This window comes from Aedes albopictus, chromosome 2 (assembly GCF_035046485.1).
Source record: "Aedes albopictus strain Foshan chromosome 2, AalbF5, whole genome shotgun sequence".
Lineage (NCBI taxonomy): Eukaryota > Metazoa > Arthropoda > Insecta > Diptera > Culicidae > Aedes > Aedes albopictus.
Genome location: NC_085137.1, coordinates 174058826 through 174080300, shown reverse-complemented (window position 1 = coordinate 174080300; position 21475 = coordinate 174058826). Strand labels below are relative to the sequence as shown.

Here is a 21475-nt window from a genome sequence, read left to right as displayed (position 1 = left end):
TCTCAGCTTAGTGTTCTATGAGCACTTCCACAGTTATTAACTGAGAGCTTCCTCTGCCAATGACCATTTTGCATGCGTATATCGTGTGGCAGGCACGAAGATACTCTATGCCCAAGGAAGTCAAGGAAATTTCCTTTACGAAAAGATCCTGGACCGACCGGGAATCGAACCCGTCACCCTCAGCATGGTCATGCTGAATACCCGTGCGTTTACCGCCTCGGCTATATGGACCCTCCTTTTCCTTTCGGCAACATTCTTAAAAAAGTGTCGCTGTGAGAAGTTCATCCTATCCGCAAAATGACTTCTGATTCCGAATCCGTGAAGGACAAAACCGTACAAAATCTTACGGAAACTTCATGTGGAATATGTAGTGCCTCGACATGTGGCGTAGTGATGGTTGGATGTGATGGATGCACAGGGTGCTTTCACATCCAATGCATGGGTATCCAGGCAAGTAAACTACCCAAAAATTGGTACTGCCACAGCAAGGCCAGGAATACCAACAGCAGAAGAAACAGACTTGTAGCCGGAGGCAAACCGAAGAATCTGGAAAAGTTAGCTTCAACTCTCGCTCGGGGGTGTGTATCTAGCGTTAAAGTCAGAGTCAGAGCTGGAAGCCGAAATGCAGTTGCGGAAGAAGGAGCAGGAGATGCAGCGGCCGATCGAAATGACGAAAATAGAGATGAAACTGCAAATGGGGGCTGTCCATAAACCACGTGGTCATGAGGGGGGGGGGGGTTCGGCCAATGACCATTTTGTATGGACAAATAAAAAAAATTGTATGGACTAATGACCACGCGGGGGGGGGGGGGGGGGGGGGTTGAAAAGTCCCAAAAAAATGACCACGTGGTTTATGGACAGCCCCATGAGCGCTGAGAAGGAAGAAGATAAAAGTTCTTGGCAGGCGAAGATGCTTCAGAAGAATACAGGTCAAATCCAGCGGATGAAAGCAAACCGGAAGTCATTCGAGAAGCAGATGGCGGACTTGGATATGGAGTTAGCGAGGCTCTCGGGCGTCAAGGTGCCTAAGCCGACGTCAAAAAAACTTTGCGGACGTAATGTAATGTATGTAATGTATGTGAGTCCTTCCGGCAAATCCAACCAAAACGCACTGAATCTAATAAGGGCGAACATCAAGAAGTTCGTGGAAGGTGACGAAGCTACCGAGAATGAGAGCGAGGACGACGAATACTGCGAAAAATACGGATCGGTACAGCCAGAGTTCCGATTCGTCTCTGGAGGAAAAGGCCACGAGGAGTATATCGTTGAAAAGTTGAATGCAGGTTGACAGTGGAAGCCAAAACGGGTTGGGCCAACAGCAGCCCTGACTGACATAGGCATAGCTGGCTGCCAGGCAGTTACCCAGTTACCGCACAAGTTACCCAAATTTTCTGGCAAAGCAACACAGTGGCCACTGTTCTACGATGCCTACAAAGCTTTCAACGCAACATGTGGCTATGAATCACGAAATTCTGATGCGGCTGCAAAAAGCGCTCGAAGGTTAGGCTCTAGAGTTGGTGAAGTGGTCAGCTTCTTCTTCACGATACCATTTCAAGGGTCATCGAGAAGTTGCGTCGCCATTACGCCCGTCCGGAACAGCTGCTTGAAAGTCTGTTGGACGAAATCAATCGAGTAGACCCTCCTCAACTGGACAGCCTGAAGAGTTTCATCACATTCGGGAACACGGTGGAGCAACTCTGCGATCATATGGAGGCTGCGGATATGCGGCATCTACCGGGTCGTCGCAAAGCTACCGGGGGCGAGTGGGTTCACTATCGTAGTATAGGAAGTGGCGAAGTAACGCTGCGAACATTTACGGACTTCCTTATGGATATAGTAGCAGATGCTTGCGAAGCCAACGTCGACATGGAGTTTGAGCAGCTACACCAATCCATAACAATTTCCCAACCAGAGGAAAACGAAGAGCACGTCGGACTCTACGGTCACAGAATGGATACCAGTTCAGCAGCAAAGGTTAACGAGGAGAACACTCACGGCAGAAAATTCCACAACCCTTTATTGCATTCGGTCGAAAATACGGTCGGATTAAGTGCACGCGAACTGTACGGTTCTGTTCCAGAACGTTCCGGTTCAGTTGCCCTGTCAGGGAAAACCCCATAACGGTATTGGCGATCCTGGATGAAGGTGCTCCTGTTACACTGATGGAGCAAAAGCTCGCCGACCGTGTGGGCGCGGAGTACAAGAGCAATCGACCATCCGGTGGACAGGAAACGTTTTGAGAGTAGGGGGCGGATCAGTCTATGAGCGTCAAGTTCGAGTGCCAACATCGGTAACAAGACGTTGCTGCACACTGTCCACACCGTCGACAAATTGATGCTACCGTACCGATAGAGTCGTACGAAGGTCAACCGAACAATATTTAACCGTTTGCTCCGATGGAACCAAGGGTGGGGAACCCGATGGAGCCGATCACCGTTCGGACAAATCTCGGGTGGACAGTCTGCTGACCAAGATATTCGACGCAACCAGTAACTATCTGGGCTACCATCAGCGAATCATCAGTGAAAACCATGAGCATCCCAAAAACTGTTACGCGATGGAAGATACAGTCAGTGGTAGCAATCTTTCCGGAAGCAAAGTCGCGTAGAAGACCGATGATACTATCAGAGTGCCAATGCAACTCCGTGGGGTGCTGGGTGATCAACGAGAGGATTTTCCCTTGTCATGATCCCAGTTCTTGGCCTCCTTTTTAAGTACCGCTGGGGACATGGGCTGGCGATGAAGGGGAGAGTCACTGATGAGGAACCTGCGGAGACTGGCGTAGATAAGGTTCCAGGTCCCGACGGAGTTCCTAACCAGGTTAATGCTCTCGAGCTCCCGAGGTGTTCAGATCTGCTATTCAGAAATATCTTGGCGAGCATGTCTTCCCAGAGCAGAAGATAGGAAGGGGAACAGCCTTCTTCTATTGTCAAAGACGGGGAAACCACCCAGTGGCCCATCAGCATATCGACCAATATGCTTGCAGGACATGGCGCGCGGGGAAGGTGTTCGAGAGGATCATCCGCAACAGACTGTTGAAGTACACTGGAGTGTAGATGGCCTCTCCTCGAGGAATCAGTTCAGCTTCTGGAAAGGGAAAAACGTTATTTACGGTGTCTATTGAGCAGGTTAAGTACACAACTCCTCTCTAATTTTTTTAGCCGATAAAAATTAGTAAAGGGATTCTTAAAAGCTACTTGTGGCAAACCACCATACGAAAGAGTTCACGTATAATCTACAATACAAGTCCAATAAAGAGATGTGTATTACCAACAAAATGAGCTCCCTATATGGTGACATTAAAGCTATTTACGCCGTCGCCACCATCATCGAATGAAATATTGCCCATAACAGCTTCCCGTGGAGACCACTCCAGAAAATTAGATTGATTGTCACGCGGCCAGGTAAACCACGCACAATATGAAGAGGGAATATTTGAGGCCGGGTCATAAATCTCTCATTTGCTTCTTCCGTTTTCGAACGTGTCACAAACTCGGTATCACCCTCGGCAGTATGTATTAGGTCCTAGGAGAGCATATATTATCGCCACGAATTTATCGTCTTGCAACTGGCTGGCTGGAGGTGTCACAAGATAAGATTAATGCCTAATCAATGATTTTTTTATTCGATTGGCCGTTGCGGTGGCTGTAGGTAATTTTCTTTTTCGAATTACAACCTCTTGATCACATGGCCGAATGCGACTTGTAGTGTTATCTAATTGATAAGTTGAAGCGATGCTGCTGATAGTAGACGATTTGGTAATTGTTAGCCAACTTGTGGAAATGGCGCCGTGAATGAAGATCAGATAATCATGAGTCTTAAATTCGATTTATTTAAAACGTTCACAAGAACAGATACTTAACTATGGCTGCCACGAGTAATGCCAACGACAAATGAACACTGACCGCTGCACTAGTGCCAATTACGATGGCTTCGTACGGACCCAGAGTAACCGCTGTGGTGTTGACAGTTTGACCAACCTCATGTTGGGAATCGGTACCAACCAGCTGGACAGTGGCGGACTTCCCTGCGAATTTATACAGATCCGTGACATCCACAGTGAAGGAATTTCCGTGGAAGTTAACCAGCGTCACATAGTATGGATCCAATTCACGGTCTTCGTTTTCACGAAGGAACCGCACGAAGGCAAAGACATCGTCGTTGAAGGCACGGGAGCGGAATTCGCCATGAGTCAAAATGCGCTCCTTACGGAGCTTCATGCAATCCACGTAGAATTGGTAGGTGCTGTAATCGGCTTCCTTTTGTTTTAGTAAGTTCCTTTGCCTGTACAGCGGATGCATCGGAAGCCACGTTTTGTCTGACTTGGAGAATCCAGCGTTGAAGGTATCATCCCACTGGAATGGAGTTCGCTGAGGATCTCTCGAAGCCCATTTGTAGTTTTCAGGGCCCAAATTGCACCCCTGTGGATCCTTGCTATCTTCGTAGGACATATCTCGGTAGTCCTCCATACCGATTTCCTCTCCGTTGTACACAACCGCTACGCCTGGCAAAGTCATTAAGATCAACGCCATTCCATCAACGCGTTCCCGCCCATAACGGCTAGCCATGCGAGGCTTATCGTGGTTACCCAACACCCAGTTGGTGACCTTTCCGCGAGGCATGTTGTCAAGCCAACGATCAATGATGTACTTGAAATCCGATGCCTTGGAGTTGTCGTTCAGGTCTTCAATCATCGCAAAGTTGAAAGGGAAGTGTGCTCTTGGCTGGGATCCATCATCAGACTCGTAGAACTTCATGGTCATGGTCAGGTTTGCATAGGCCTCAGTCATCATGATGCTGAAAAAACAAAAGTTATTGATCATTCATCCCATGAGAAATATCGCGCATTTAACTCACATCGTATCCGAACCGCTTTCCTTCACATAATCGTCGATGACCTTACGCCAGCGAGCAATCACATCGTACGTTTCCGGCAGATCCTTGGTGTAGATGTGATGCGTGTAACCGTAACTCTTGGGGTCCGACGGATCGTTGATTGGCTCGTTACGCAAATCCTCCACCTCGAACATATGGTTAATTGCATCAATGCGGAAACCCGAGGCACCTTTGCGCATCCAATAGCGCAAAATTTCATCAAACTCCTTAATTACAGCCTCATTGCGGTAGTTCAAATCTGGTTGACCCACAGCGAACTGGTGCAGGTAGTACTGCTGACGTTTCTCGCTCCACTCCCAAGCGGATCCGTAGAATACGGATTGCTGTTGGATGAACACGTGTCAAACAATTCCCCAAATTCACCTCAATCGATCACTTACCCAATTATTCGGAGGCAAAGGTCTTCCACCCTCGGGATTCGGTATTCCATTGTGCCACATGTAGTAATCCGTATAGGGTTCCTCACTGTTTTCAGATTTAACAAACCACTCATGCTCTTTACTCGAATGGTTCGGCACGAAATCCAGAACAATCTTGATACCGAGCTTCTCGGCTTCAGCAAACAGCTCCTCCAGATCGCTGTTCGAGCCGAACAGTGGATCCACCGACACAAAATCACTCACATCGTACCCGAAGTCTTCCTGGGGTGACTTGAAAATCGGACTAAGCCATGTCGCCTCAAATCCGGTATCCTTGAGATGCTGCAGTTTGGCCGTAACTCCCTTGACGTCACCGGTTCCATCATCGTTCGAATCGAAGAACGACCGCGGATAAATCTGGTAGAAGACCGTCGTTTCCCACCATTCCTTTTGGTCCAGATCTTGTGCCGTCACCAGTAGGACGGCCGTCGCCACTAGCAGTGACAAGGACACCTTAAGACTAATCATGGCAACTGTCTTCGTGGACTGATAATTGACACGGTGTTGTAAGCTTTATTTATAGACAATCGGTGCTCTCTCCCCAGCTGGAGAGCTTGCGAAAACAATCAATGAGATATGAGCGCCTAGGTAGGTGGTGTTGGTCATACTCGACCGCACAGATAGATCTGGAGGATGCTGTCGTTTGCGCTACGTTGATAAAAGGTATTTTGTGCACCACATATCTCAGATGTGAGATGGCATTGTTTGTTGATCGAAATATTATTCATTATCTGCATCGGCCTCTGGAGCGCATTAGCATTACTCACAAATTTTTCCATGGAGTAGTTCCAAATGCGTATTTCTTTTTTTTAGGGAGTCCAAAAATTTGGCAACATCGAAGGCTTATCAGGTCGGGCCTAATCTAGTGTGACACTAGATCGTTTGAATTACGGTAATCGAATCAAACTGGACAAACAAGCTCAACCGATAAGATTAGAACGGGTCACGTTTAGGGTCGTTTCATAATTCAATATAAGATAAAAGAAATGTATGGTACGTTAATTTTCTTTCAATCGTTTGATCGTTTCATCGCCGGGGTCATATTGAGCCCTCCAGCTCCAAAGGGTTAAGGTGGCACACGACAGTAGGGGTAGTCGTGTAACCGTTCGTTCGAACGTGCTTTCCGGTAAAGTTAGCAGATGGCTTATGCGCCACTCCGGAAGGAGACCATCTACCTGTTTTCAGGGTTGCCCGGCCTGAGACCTCTCGAGGGAAAGGATTTTTGGGTCCAATTACTGGACAGAAAGCACGAAGCACGTCTGGCTACGCCGTTGCAAACAAAGACCCTCCCTTGGATTATACTCCAGACTGCTAAACTGAATAAAGAGAACCTAGCCGATAGTCTAGACCACATTTACGCCTGTTCTCATCACTGGCTGGCTGTACACGTAAACCCCTCACTGTTTCATGGAAGATTAGGGAGAAGTCCTTGGTTGGATTCGGAGCCAACCTCCCCAGTACAATAAAATAAAGAAACAAACTAGAAAACGACACCGAGTAACATGAAAACCTCCCCTACATTACCTCTTCTCGCTCAAATAACTCAAACACAGGTCGGTTTGTCTGTGGTACCCTAGCTGTTTATTGAAAGACACTCATCTCCACTTCAACAAATTCATTTCTATATTTAATTCAGTAGGCCTACTTTACCGACTCTCCTTCTCTCTCTTACTCTATATATACATTCTCCAATTCGTTATTCTACCTTCCTATTTCTCTCCTAACACGTGCTCTTGTGCGGTGTGGGCATTCACTTTAACTCCGGCTATGGTCAAGCCAAAAATAGCCGCCGCCGCGCGTCTCGAACCAACAATCGGGAGCGGGCAAAAAAACTACACCATGCGCATGGGACTTTCACTGATTTGCATGCATCTACTCACGGTACCATATCAGCACGACGGGGACGGATGATCGTCAGGCGATGACTCTGCTCGGCTCACCGACGCTGTGGACGCTATCGTCGGGGCGCGCGTCGGGGGACGCTGCGGCTCTACAGCGCTTCTGATCGACGCTGCGAAACGGTGGGTGGGTCGTACGGTGCTGAGGTACGGCGCGTCGGAGGACGCTGCTGACTTACGACACTGGCGGGTTGATTCGGTCGACGCTTACCTGCAGCACATTTCTGGCACGCGTGCGCGCTTTCCTGTAGGACAACGGACGTCTACGCTTCACGCATTACTCAGGCGCCGTCGGCGCCTCACACACGATTTGTGGGCTTCTACTTGTACTTACGGTCGTCACCGAAAGCGGGAAAAACTGTTGCTGTTCGCTGCTGCCTTCTGCCCTGTCTGGGGCGCGGAATTGACGGGCGCGGCCCCCTTCGGCCACGTGTTGCACTGACCGGGATCTTCGAAGCTGCAGAGTGGGGTCAGGAATAGTCTCAACGGAAATTGTGAGGTGGCGGGCTTGGCACGCTTGCCACAAATCTGTCAAAAAAACCACCCACGCACAATCCATTACCACTTAGCATATTTCGCACAACTTGAGCACGTGATTTACCTGGTTGGTTTTCCACACTCGCACACTTCCTAGCACTAGCACGCTTTTCTTGCAATAGCTTAGCACGATTTACTAGCCTCAATGGTTTGAGCTTTGGCTATCTAAGAGAGATTTGAACTAAAATTAGTAATTTCAAAAAGGCTTCCATGTCACTATAATTCACCTGGACTAACACCTCACGACGCGAAACACAAGCTAAACTACTCCTGCCTCTTCCACAATGCAGATCGAAGTGAACGAGTCACAGCCAGAAACCCTCAGATAAAGCGCGAATATTTTCCACGATCTTCGCTACCGGATTTGACTTGACGAAGTCTCTAAATTCCCTTTACTCAGTCTAACAGTCTATTGTGTCCAAGAGAAATTAGATACTTCGTATTGCAACGATTTCACCAGCCGAGCGCATCAGAATATCGGAGAGAATTCTCATTAACGAATTCCCGGGGTCAACAAATCCTGAAAAGGTTTCCCACAGGTCGATGGCCACCAACCAACGCTGTGATGTGATCACATGCGCTTGCATTTGCGGTCACATGTTACAACTTTCTTTAGCACTCATCTAATCCATGTGAGACACTGCTTGAGTGCTTGAGCGCAGAGAGAAAAAGCTTGAATTCGCGGTACAAGTAATGGTGGAACTTTAGGATATTTCAAATTATTTTTAAAGAATTCATTTTACTTAAGCTAACTTTATATTTAAATATTTACAAAAATGCAACGAACTGAAAGTTCGTTACAGTCGGAGAAATTTGGCCAGTAATGGGGCAATATGATCACCTTAGCGAAAATCGTGCTAGTTCACTGTACCGTACAGTCACAAAGATCTATTAAGATGAGTGGTGCCGTGGAACGGTATCTCCAGTTAGCCTAGTAGTTAAAGCTATGGATCTCCAATCCGGAGACGGCGGGTTCGACTCCCGTTCCGGTCGGGAAAATTTTCTCGACTCCCTGGGCATAGTGTATCATTGTACTTGCCTCACAATATTCAAATTCATGCAATGGCGGGCAAAGAAAACCTTCAATTAATAACTGTGGAAATGCTCAAAAAACACTGAATAAAGGCAGGCCAAGTTCCAATGCGATCGTCGAAGAAGAAGGTGCTAAGGAACCTTCGAGGTGGGAGTCGGGTTAATTTATCATGGATTCTTGCTAATAATCATCATTAATTCTTCTTGAATCAACATCTTTTAGGATTATGCTTGTCAAGCTTTGATGTACTAAAGTTTCTCTACGGGGACAGTAAATCCATCCAGGATATAAATAGAACCCCTGTTGTGATTACCTTCATTTATATCGTATTACTTTACGCAGTAAGATATCCTCCCTTATCAAATGTAATTTCCCAGTTCAAAGCATATGCCATTATTTTACAGATCCATTACAGCTCCCAAGAATCCATTCCTGATTGCGACTGCTAATAAGTTTACCTCGTCAAGTGACGTCATATCCCGTTTCCTCGTGGTTCACAAAAGACCAACAACGGTAAATAGCACAGCACCACAATCAATACGACGACAATGACCATCATGGCAAACATCGCATCGTTGCTGGCAGACGACGTTGATGGTAATGCTTATTAATGATTGATTTATTACTCTATCCACTTCCGATGAACGAGAACACCGCTGTAAAAAGTACGAATTGTGTCGTCTGTTTGTAAGTATGCATTTTTCTGTAGGTATGTGTTTGACGGAAAAAGGGCAACTTTAATCTCACCGGGGGAGAATGGTGTTTTATGCCTCGATATGTCAGAAAACACGGTGATACTTAGACATCAAAGTTTCTTCCTCAAAGCTGCAGGAATATCTAAGCGAGAATTCCTTCATAAGCACCTCCTGGAATTCTTCCAGATTTTCCTACGCGTATTCATCCAAAATTTTCCCCAGGATACCTCAAAGTTTCCTCGGAAATTCTTCAAGAAGTGAATCCGGGAATCAAAAGTTGCTCTAGGATTTTTGAGAAGATGGGCCCTGATAACTTTTTTTTTTGAGCTGGCAGGGATTTCTTTCAGAAGTTCTAGATGAAATTTTTTCACTGGAGTTTTTTCTTGAAGGCCGTTTGGAATTTTTTCCAGAAGGTTTTTCTTTAATTAATTCAAGTGTTCTTCTAAAAATTACTCTTAGAGTTGCACCAGGAATCCGTCTAGGTGATATCGTAGACATAATTTCAAAACTGTTTTTATCTGTATTAACGACATTTTTAGCCCTAGGCTGGTTCATCTCGGGACCCACGCTTTACTTCCCTTCCGGAGGAAGAACCCACATTTTGTGAGTTTGTTGGGACTGGGGTTCGACCCCAGATCCTCGGGGAATTTCAAAACTTGTTCCGATAGTTTACCAAAGAGATGCATTTTTTGCAGAAGTTACATTGATAACTCTTATAGGAGTTTGCTGTAATATTTGCTAAAAGGTTAAAAAAAGATACTGAACCATGGTTAACTAGCGGTTGTACAGACTGAACAAAAACTTACATTAGACAACGGACAACACTCATAACACTCAGTGGAGCAGTGGAGAATTTTTCGTTTCAGGAAAAGTTTTCCCCGACTGGAGCGTGAATCTAACCCTCACTCCGAGGAATACGAATCGCCTAGATTACTGTAGCCTCTAGACGCACGGCCACGAATTCACAAAACAGGACCTCTATTAGTTTGCTCGAAGATCAGCCGGTTACTTTTCCACTATTTTTTCAAAGGATTGTTCCATTAATGTTTCAGAGAATCCTTCCAGAAGTTCTTCTGATTTTTTTAAAGAAAATTTTCTATGGCAGTTCATTCAGGAGGTGCTCTGGAAATTGTCATAAAATATCTTCAGAACTTCTTCTGGAAATTATTGTTTTCAAAAGTTTATCCACGATTTTTCCAGAAGTAGATCCATATAGCCACAGCTGTGAAGACGTGGATATCAGCATGAGCATGCTCAGAGTGATGGGTTTGATTCCCGGTCAGTCTTGGAACTTTTCGTGATGGAAATTTCCTTGACTTTTATTTGAGCATAGAGTATCCTCGTGCAACGTAAACATGCAAAATAATAATTGGCAGATAATGCTCTTAGTTAATGACTGTGCAAGTGCCCATAGAACACTATAATATGTATAAGCTGTGAAGCCGGCATGGTCCCAGTTTCACCAAGAAGATACTCAGGATTCCTCTAAATCTTAGATATACTTTGTTCCGAGAATTCTTCAAAAAATCGTCCAGTATATTTCTTTTTTTTTCGAGTTCTAGGATGTATTCTGAGGATCCTTCTAGAACAGTTCCAGAACCATTTATTGTAGATCAGAGTTTCCCAACCTTCGTTTCCCGACCCCCCAACTGCTTGCAGCTTGCGCTTCGATTGTTCTACGAAATGCGGGGTTGACAACAGAAAGGGGAGGGGGGGGGGGGGGGGGTTCAAGTGCGAGAGTAAGTTTCGGTACTATTAAAACAATTCGTTCTCGCTTGTATAATTAGAAGGCACAACCGCAACTGCGAGCGCGTGTTGAGAGTTTGGCATCTATGCCGAACGAAAAATGAAATTGTGAAAATAGAAGTGTTCATGGTGTGACTTCGGAATCAGACCATTTTAACTTTCTATTCCGTAGAGTTGTTATCTGTTCTGTGGCTTTTTTTCACAATTTCCAGTTTTTCCTAGTATTCTTAGATACTTTAGGGATTTTATTCCTGGGTTTCTCATGTATTGTCTTCTAATATTCTTCCTGGAGCTCATTCTGCATGCAATCGGTCTGGAATAACTAATGCGGCTCAATCTGGGATTTCAACGGAAACTTTTTTCGATATTCTTCCTGAAACAGTTTTTGACATAACTTTTACGAATTATTTCTAGAATACTTCCAGCAAAATGCCCGCTCCGAATCTTCAAAGCATTCCTTATGAGGTCTCTCAAGAAGTTTATCCAGGGAGATTCCGCTACATTCGGGAATTCATCTTACAGTACTATCTTTCGGCATTCTTGCTGATCTTGCTGAGTTTTTTTTTCAGGAGTTCATGCCTATATCTCTGGGATATCTCAATAATTTTGCCATTTTTCCACATATTAAATCCAAAAATATTGATCTCTAGAGAACTTTATTTTTCAAGGATATCGTTTTGGCTTTTTTCCTGATTTTTTTTTAAATTTCCGAAATAACTAATTTATTTTTTAAAATTTCTCCAATAGATCCTTCGTGCGTTCTTTCTGTGGGCTGCAAAACGGTGAGTCGATAAGGAGAGTGTCCAATATAGCTCTGGTCCTCACAAGTTCCTACCTCATGCTTCCACGGGTCAAGCGATGAAAAAGACCGCCAGCTAAGAGTTGTGTGCTTAGCTGGTAGTGCAGCCTGGGCACTGTTGTCCTTCTGACTTTAGCTAGATTGAGGAGGTACGATCCGAGTGTCTGTTCACCAAGGAGGTGCGGCTCAAACAGCGTCTGTTCTGGCATCCAGCGGCTGAGTAAGAAACGCTGCACCACGTCCAGCTAGATCCAAGGTGTTAGCCCCATCAGCGTGGTCGTCCTAGTGTTGGTTGGGACGTTAAACAGAACTGGCACGATGGCCCTCCGGCGAGACAGGAGTGTTGGCGTAGGCCCAATAAGCCACCCATAAAAATCCCCTTTGCGAATAACACAGGTGAAAATACGACTAGATACAATCGGCAAAGACCCACGCGACGAAATAAGGACTACGATTGGAAACTTGGAAAATGGAATTGCAAGTCACTAGGTTTCGCAGGATGTGACAGTCTAATTTACGACGAACTACATCTCCGCAACTTCAACATCGTGGCGTTGCAGGAACTTTGTTGGACTGGGCAGAAAGTGTGGAAAAGCGGGCATCGAGCGGCTACCTTCTACCAAAGCTGTGGCACCACCAATGAACTGGGAACAGGATTTATAGTGTTGGGCAAGATGCGACAACGTGTGATCGGGTGGCAGCCGATCAACGCAAGGATGTGCAAGTTGAGAGTTAAGGGCCGTTTCTTCAACTGCAGCATCATCAACGTCCACTGCCCACACGAAGGGAGACCCGATGACGAGAAAGAAGCATTCTACGCGCATATAGAGCAAACATACGATGGTTGATCGCCGCGTAACCTGAAAATCGTTGTCGGCGACATGAACGCGCAGGTAGGAAGGGAGGAAATGTACAGACCGGTAATCGGGCGAAACAGCCTGCACGCCGTATCGAATGATAACGGCCAGCGATGCGTAAACTTTGCAGCCTCCCGTGGTATGGTAGTCCGAAGCACCTTCTTCCCCCGCAAAGATATCCACAAAGCCACCTGGAGATCACCCGACCATCAAACAGAAAACCAAATCGACCACGTTCTAATCGACGGTAAATTCTTCTCAGATATAACCTACGTCCGCACATACCGCAGTGCGAATATAGATTCGGATCACTACTTAGTCGCTGTATGCAAGCGCTCAAAACTTTCGACAGTTATCCCCACGCGTCGAAGTCGAACGCCGCGGCTCAACATCGAGCAACTTCGTAACGTAGAAGTGGCTTAAGACTACGCGCAGCAGTTAGGGGCTTTCCATAAACCACGTGGTCATTATTTTCTGAATTTTAGACCCCCCCCCTCCCCCACCGTGGTCTTGCGTGGTTTCCGGCCGAACCCCCCCACCTCCGGCGACCACGTGGTTTTTTTATATGTGATTTTTTTTTTTCAAGAAAAACATTCGAAATAATTACAACACAGTAACACCATTGTGTTTCAGGCAAGCAAAGATTGCAATGCTCTTCAATTAATAACAGTGGAAGTTTTCAAAAACACTAGTTTGAAGAGACACAAGACTAATTTCTGCGGGAACATAGAACCAGACCAAAGAAGAAAAGGCGTTTTAAATTTCACTGCAAGAAAGTAGCTTGAATTTTTACAAAAATGACAGCCTCAGAATAAATAGGCAGCTTTGAAAAATGAATACGGGGGATCTGCAAAGGGAAAGACATTTACAAATGCATGTAAATTCATTCTATCGCTAGCAGAACTTGTAAAAATAAATTATCTGTAAAGGTTTAGTCTGATTTGGTGATCAGTTGCGTTAGCTGGAGATGTTCAGTGGTATGTATCATAATAGTTTTGTATGTAGTGTTTATCATCAATAAAATCACCCGAATAATTCCTTTCCTGAATACATTAAAAATATTATGATTCTCCAAGAAGGTAAATTTGTGACATGGAGTTTTAGGCAAACTGGTCCAAAACACTACATAAATGATCAGATTGTAGAACAAACATGTACAGTATCGGACAATAAAAATGCACCAAAGCCGTTTTCCCATACAAAATAGTCAACTTTAGATTGCCATATCTCAGTTATTTCTCAACCGATTGTTTTCATTTTTCTGTGACGAACTACAAAACATTTCAATTCTCAAAAACTATTGAAAAAGTTCGGTGATAACTATTGATACAAAAGTTACAGATAGGTTGAATTTTGACAATAAAAATGCACCAAGTCAAAATGTTTCATAGCAAAAAATGGTTACGTCATATAATTTAGGTGTCTTCGGCAAATATGTTTCTTGTGTGATGACGAATACATTTGCTGAAGAGACGAACTTGATTTGACTTTAATATTTTTTGCTATACAACTTTTTGTCTTGGTGCATTTTTATTGTCAAAATTCAACCTATCTGTAACTTTTGTATCAATAGTTATCACCGAACTTTTTCAATAGTTTTTGAGAATTGAAATGTTTTGTAGTTCGTCACAGAAAAATGAAAACAATCAGTTGAGAAATAACTGAGATATGGCAATCTAAAGTTCACTATTTTGAATGGGAAAACGGCTTTGGTGCATTTTTATTGTCCGATACTGTATTTAAATTAGCTGGGATTATGAATGCTTGAATAATGAGAAATAGCGGAAAGGTTTTGCCTTTCTCGTACACCAAGGTGTACCGAAAGGCAATATGTTCACTCCAAAAACGAAAATTGGATAGAGCCCCCGGAGGGGTCAAGTGTTATATACCGATCGACTCAGCTCGACGAGTTGAGATGATGTCTGTGTGTATGTATGTGTGTGTGTGTATGTATGTGTGTGCGTGTGTATGTGTGTATGTGTACAAAAAGGTCACCTCATTTTTAGATAGTAAATATGAACCGATTTCAACGACCGATGGTTCATTCGACGGGGTACATTGTCCCATTGTTTCCTATTGAAAATGGTTCAGATCGGTCCAGCCGTTCCGGAGTTATGACCATTTAGGTGTTCCGGACCGGTACCCCAGGAAGGGGCCAGATATGAAAATGCAACAAACCCATGCATGCGACCCATCAAACCACGGCATTTTCGATTATCTGATGAACGAGATGAAGGGAAATAGTCTCTGACTATATCTGAACCGGTAGTGTTCCGGAACCGGTTCCGGGTGTCCCGCCGGAAGTGGCCAAATAAGAAAGTGAACATAACCCATGCATGCGACACGTCAAATAACGGATTTTTCGACAACCAGTTGAATGGTAAGCAGGAAAATAGTTTCAGACCATGTTTGAACCGGTAGTATTCCGGAACCGGTTCCGGATGTCCTGCCGGAAGCGGCCAATTAAAAATGTGTACCAAACCCAGGCATACGACACATCAAAGAGCGGCTTTTTCGATAACCAGATGAACGGTAAGCAGGAAAATAGTTTCAAACCTCGTTTGAACCGGTAGTATTGCGGAACCGGTTCCGGATGTCCTGCCGGAATTGGGCAATTAAAAAAGTGAACCAAACCCAGGCATGTGACACATCAAACAGCGGCTTTTTCGATAACCAGATGAACGGTAAGCAGAAACATAGTTTCAAACCTAGTTTGAACCGGTAGTGTTCCGGAACCGGTTCCGGATGTCCTGCCGGAAGTGGCCAATTAAAAAAGTGAACCAAACCCAGGCATGCGACGCATCAAACAGCGGCTTTTTCGATAACCAGATGAACGGTAAGCAGGAAAATAGTTTCAGACTATATCTGAAACGGTTGTGTTCCGGAACCGGTTCCGGATGTCCCGCTGGAAGTTGTCAATTAAAAAAGTGAACCAAGCCCATGCATGTGACACATGGAAGAGCGGGGTTTTTCGATAACCAGATGAACGGTAAGCAAGAAAACAGTTTCATACCGTATCTAAACCGGTTGTGTTCCGGAACCGGTTCCAGGTGTCCCGTCGGAAGTGACCAATTAAAAAACAAAACCAAACCCATGCATGCGAAACATCAAATCATCAAAAATGTTCGTTAACCATTTACACGGGCAGCAAGAAAATAGTCTCTGACCACACTTAAGATTACCGGCAGTGTTGCAGAATCAGGGTTGGATCCATTGCTGAAATTACGCAGGTGAACAAAATCGATGCAAGCGATTAATATGTGTAAAAGAACAAAATCTTGATAAAAATTTAAGCGATCTTGTCAAATTACATCATTTTTGATTCCTGAGGCGTCATTTTACAGTAGGATGGATCAACGTTGTATGGAAAAATTTTAATTTTATAGCACCAATCCCCTTCTGCGTCTAAAATAACTGCGAACAATTTTGATGCAACTGGTTGAGTCCTCGCGCTCTGTAACACGGTAGAAATTTGAATGGGCTTTAATAGGGGAAATTTCGCTTGCTTGCACTTTTTTTTGTCAAATTTTACATGAATCTTATAACTAATGATAATAAAATATAGGCTAAAGTGCGCAGAAAAAAAAAATTGCCGAAATGTCTTGATAATGATTGGCATCCAGTGCTAGTGAAGGTGGTCAAGCAGTCAACTAAGAGATTTGATATTTTTCAGCTCGACCTATACGTTTAACATAGCGTCGGAATATGAGCCATCAATAAGTTTCCAAATTCAATTATGGATTTGATAAAATTCTTGCTTTTCTGAATAAGGCTGACACAAATTTGGATTTTCTCTTAAGTCCAGTGGGGTCCCCCTTGGAAATTTTGGTCGGAATTCAACATCTTGAAGAAGTGCACAAATAAATAAACCAATAGATTTATCAATTTTAAAGTGAAATTAGAAACTTCCAGAAGTTTTTTTTATCAAAACCGATGAGTTAAGGCGAAACTGGAAGCCTTTCCTCATTTTTTGGTTTTTGATGTACTATTAAATAACGAAGCAATATTTTCAAAATCGGTTTTCGTGCACATGTAGAGTGTGGATCAGGGTATCTTCTGATTTAAAAAAATAGGAAATGCTTCCAGTTTCGCCTTAAGCGGTTTTGCTTATTTTTTTTTAAGAATTTTTTCATCAAATACATTTATTATTTATCAACTCCACCCCTCATTGACGAGTCAACGAGCACTGTGACAAAAGAAGAAAATGAGATTTATTCCGTTCTAGAGTATTCTCAGGATTCAGGAACACTTCGGCTTATGGCCGGAAAAAATGTTGAGTACATATTCGACGAGAAAGGCACTATCACCACTAGGTGGATTAACCTGGTTTTTTTTTAACTTTTTTATTAATCTGTATTTTATGCACCCGTTAAAAAAATCTCGTTTTTTGTACTCCGCATTGGCGTGGCGCTGGCGTGGTGGCCAACAGCGCGACTGACGGAAGGCTCAGGTGCACTAAATGTTTTTGTTCTCAATGCTTGACCTTTCCCTATGTTATTTGTTTTCTAAGATACAGGTGGTTTGTTTGTACGGCTCTAAATGGACAACGCAATGTTTCGTGCGGTGGAAAGAAAAAATCAACTCAGTCAGTTAAATAAAAATTGATTCTATGCTTTTTGAACAGACAGGAAAAATAAAATACCAAATAAAAAAACCACGTGGTTTGGTCGCAAACCCCCCACCCCCCTCCGTGGCTTTTCGTGGTCTTTTGGCAGACCCCCCCCCCCTCCCCCCCCTAGTGACCACGTGGTTTATGGATGGCCCCTTAGCAGTGGCCCTACCAACGGAAGAGCAGCTTGGCGCAGCTACACTAGAAGATGGCTGGAGGGACATCCGATCCGCCATAGGTAGTACCTCGGCTACAGCACTAGGCTTCGCGACTCTGAATCACAGAAACGATTGGTACGACGGCGAATGTGAACAGTTGGAAAACGAGAAGAATGCAGCATGGGCGAGAATGCTGCAACACCGTATGAGAGCGAATGAGGCACGTTACAAACAGGCGCGGAACAGGCAGAACTCAGTCTTCCGGATGAAGAAGCGCCAGCAGGAAGAACGAGATCGCGAAGCGATGGAAGAGCTGTACCGCGCTAAGGACACACGAAAGTTCTATGAGAAGCTGAACCGCTCGCGCAGAGGCTTTGTACCAGAAGCCGACATGTGCCGAGATAATCACGGGAATATTCTCACGAGCGAGCGTGAGGTGGTCGACAGGTGGTGGCAGCATTACGAAGAGCACCTCAATGGCGACGTTGCAAGTACCAAGCGAGCTTCTAAAATACGGTGGAGAAGCAGTGGTGAGAGCACTACACTGGGTCATTACCAAGATTTGGGAGGAGGAAGTATTACCGGAGGAATGGATGGAAGGTATCGTGTATCCCATCTACAAAAAGGGCGACAAGTTGGATTGCGGGAACTACCGCGCGATCACACTACTGAGCGCTGCCTACAAGATACTCTCTCCAATTTTATGCTGCCGACTATCACCGATTGCAAGAGAGTTCGTGGGGCAATATCAGGCTGGATTTATGGGTGAACGCGCTACAACGGACCAGATGTTCGCCATCCGCCAGGTGCTGCAGAAATGCCGCGAATACAACGTGCCCACACATCACTTGTTCATCGATTTCAAATCGGCGTATGATACAATCGATCAAGAACAGCTATGGCAGATTATGCACGAATACGGATTCCCGGATAAACTGACGCGGTTGATCAAGGCGACGATGGATCGAGTGATGTGCGTAGTTCGAGTATCAGGGACACTCTCGAGTCCCTTTGAATCTAGCAGAGGGTTACGGCAAGGTGATGGTCTCTCGTGCTTGCTGTTCAACATTGCTTTAGAGGGTGTAATAAGGAGAGCGGGGATAAACACGAGTGGGACGATCTTCACGAAGTCCGTTCAGCTGCTTGGTTTCGCCGATGATATTGATATTATTGCTCGTAAATTTGAGACGATGGCGGAAACGTACATCCGACTAAAGAGTGAAGCCAGGCGAATCGGATTAGTCATTAATGTGTCGAAGATAAAGTACATGATGGCAAAGGGCTCCAGGGAGGAATCACCGCGCCCGCCACCCCGAATTCATATCGACGGTGATGAAATCGAGGCGGTTGAAGAATTCGTGTACTTGGGCTCACTGGTGACCGACGACAACGACACCAGCAGAGAAATTCAGAGGCGCATTGTGGCAGGAAATCGTGCCTACTTCGACTCCGCAGAACTCTACGATCGAATAAAGTTCGCCGTAACACGAAGTTAACCATCTACAAAACGTTGATTAGACCGGTCGTCCTCTATGGACACGAAACATGGACCCTACGTGCAGAGGACCAACGCGCCCTTGGAGTTTTCGAACGGAAGGTGTTGCGTACCATCTATGGCGGAGTGCAGATGGAAGACGGGACTTGGAGAAGGCGAATGAACCACGAGCTGCATCAGCTGCTGGGAGAACCAACCATCGTCCATACCGCGAAAATCGGGAGGCTACGGTGGGCAGGTCACGTCATCAGGATGTCGGATAGCAACCCGACTAAAATGGTTCTCGAGAGTCATCCGACCGGTACAAGAAGACGTGGAGCGCAGCGAGCTAGGTGGGTCGATCAAGTGAAGGACGATTTGCGGACCCTTCGCAGAGTGCGGAAACACACAACCATGGATGCAATTCTACGTACAGCAGAGGCCACTCAGACCTTAGTAATTATAACCATTACTTAACATTCATAGTTTTGGAAGAAACATTTTGCATATCTCCCTGCTTCCGCATGTAGCCCATTTACGTCTTCTGGAGCCAGTCAGAGCTTTCAGAGACCAAAAAAAAATGATATAAACAGAGAAAAATCAATACCTGCGATACAAAAGTTCGACATCCATCCACAAATCATCAGTCAGTGATGCGATGAAACAGATGATAACTAACCAGCCGGTAGGGGAGCATTCCCTCTGTGCCAGCATGGAAAGATACGGTTTATTGTTTCGCCCTTATCTTGGTTGACCTCGCCCGAGTGCAACTTCCATCCATATGTATGGATTCCATCGGATGAGGGTGAAGATGGTGGCCTTCTAGCACCGGCTTTCGCTCCGATGCTTCTCACGGTTGGATGTGCAAGGCAAGTAAACGTAACGTAGGAGAAACCCATCATACAAACCAGATTCGAAGATGCTCAACTCGGAGTACCGAACGTGTAGCCTTAAGCAGACGGAACGAAAGTGTCGTTTTTGATTGGGCTTATGGTGGTGCGGTGCGATCCGGTGCGGTGTGGTGGTAACGCTGATGTGGAGCAAATATTGATCTTCCTCAAAGCATACATCCCGGTTCTTCCGATGCCACGGTGGGCTGAATCGAAGCCAAAACCAAGAATTAAAAATTTAGGAATTTCCTTTTCCTCACGAGAAAACGATATTTCGCAATACGGAGAAGTTCATTTCCTCTTCATAATTCTCGTTTTTTCGTCAGTTTGTTTTTTTCTATGATGTAACGTCCCAATGGATAAAACCCGTTCAGCATTTTGTTCCATAAGTACTTCCACAGTTATTAACTGAGATATATTATTGACATCTGACCATGTTGCATTCGTTTATCGCATGGGATTATACTCTAAGGCCAAGGCAGTCAAGAAAGTTTACATAAGGACCGACCCCGTCAAACTTTTCTTTCTTTATACCCACGCGTTAATCGCTTAGGCTATGGAATCATAAAGGTGCAACTACGAATTGTACGGTCATGCTCATATGTTCATGAGAACGATGCCATTGAATATGAAACTTTTTTGCAGTCCAAATTTAACTCACTGTGCCACAGTCAGTGTGAGCGAAAGCTAACCTGTACAGTTACGTTCGATAATCTGTCGCATCATCGCTTGGCTTGAAGTGCCATACGTATGCTCAGAACGCAGTACTATCAATCATATTTACAAATTGGCAACGCCATAACGCCGCCGCCGCCGCCCCAGGGGGAGAACTGTGTGGATTTCGTCTGGATAGCGAACGAGCGACACGTGTGCAAAGGGGATTATCAAGCAAGGTGGGATTTCCTATTGAATGTTAAATTGATTTTTGATCGTGGGATTTCCCGAGGGCGGCCGGCATCGAAAGGGCTAGGTATGCGATGCGGATGAAGTAAATACACTGAAGCACTTAGTTTTGAAAGTAGGATTATACGGAATGATGTATTGGGCGGTAAGGGTTTGATCTAGCGCGAAGGCGATGGAAATTTGTTTGGTAAACTTCATCAAGTCTTTGTGAATGGGGGCTCTTGGGGGATATGAAAGGTTGAGTCTTTTAGATTAAGATTACATACGATATTTGTAGGGTCTTTCATGATTTAGTCCTCTGAGTTTAGCTCGTCTTACCTGCAATAGAACAAATGAAATTGAAGATATTAGAATGGTTGCATAACTTTTGCGCTACATTCCAGCAGTCTTGCATAAACTTGTAGAATGAAAATATCAGATTCACTTAATGACAGACTTCTTTGAATCCCAAAATGGCCGCCACAATGGCCGACTTTGGCACCTACTCACGATTTCGAAAGCACAAATCTCTTCGTAAACAAAACCAGTGCACCAGAGCTTCTTATTTTAAGCTTATTACAA

At 44.8% G+C, this 21475-nt stretch overlaps 2 protein-coding genes across 14 annotated transcripts in view; both read right to left on the bottom strand.

Annotated features, from left to right (window-relative positions):
* Positions 1-21475, bottom strand: part of LOC109418311 (dual specificity calcium/calmodulin-dependent 3',5'-cyclic nucleotide phosphodiesterase 1) — a 760467-nt gene that overhangs the window by 313038 nt on the left and 425954 nt on the right. The gene's annotated exons all lie outside the window — the stretch shown is intronic.
* On the bottom strand, positions 3813-5877 carry LOC109418348 (maltase 1). Its single transcript, XM_019692540.3, has 3 exons — positions 5277-5877; positions 4858-5219; positions 3813-4797 (listed from the first exon to the last, which is right to left on the bottom strand). Exons 1-3 carry the CDS (start codon positions 5781-5783, stop codon positions 3843-3845), a joined length of 1824 nt encoding a protein of 607 aa, XP_019548085.3. The 5' UTR covers positions 5784-5877; the 3' UTR covers positions 3813-3842.

Excerpts from the sequence above, each read along its gene's own strand:
- LOC109418348 (XM_019692540.3), bottom strand. The coding sequence starts at position 5,783 with ATGATTAGTCTTAAGGTGTCCTTGTCACTGCTAGTGGCGACGGCCGTC. Across the intron at positions 5,220-5,276 it reads CTTTGCCTCCGAATAATTGG|CAATCCGTATTCTACGGATC; the intron begins GTAAGTGATCGA and ends TTCATCCAACAG. Across the intron at positions 4,798-4,857 it reads GAAAGCGGTTCGGATACGAT|CATCATGATGACTGAGGCCT; the intron begins GTGAGTTAAATG and ends TTGTTTTTTCAG.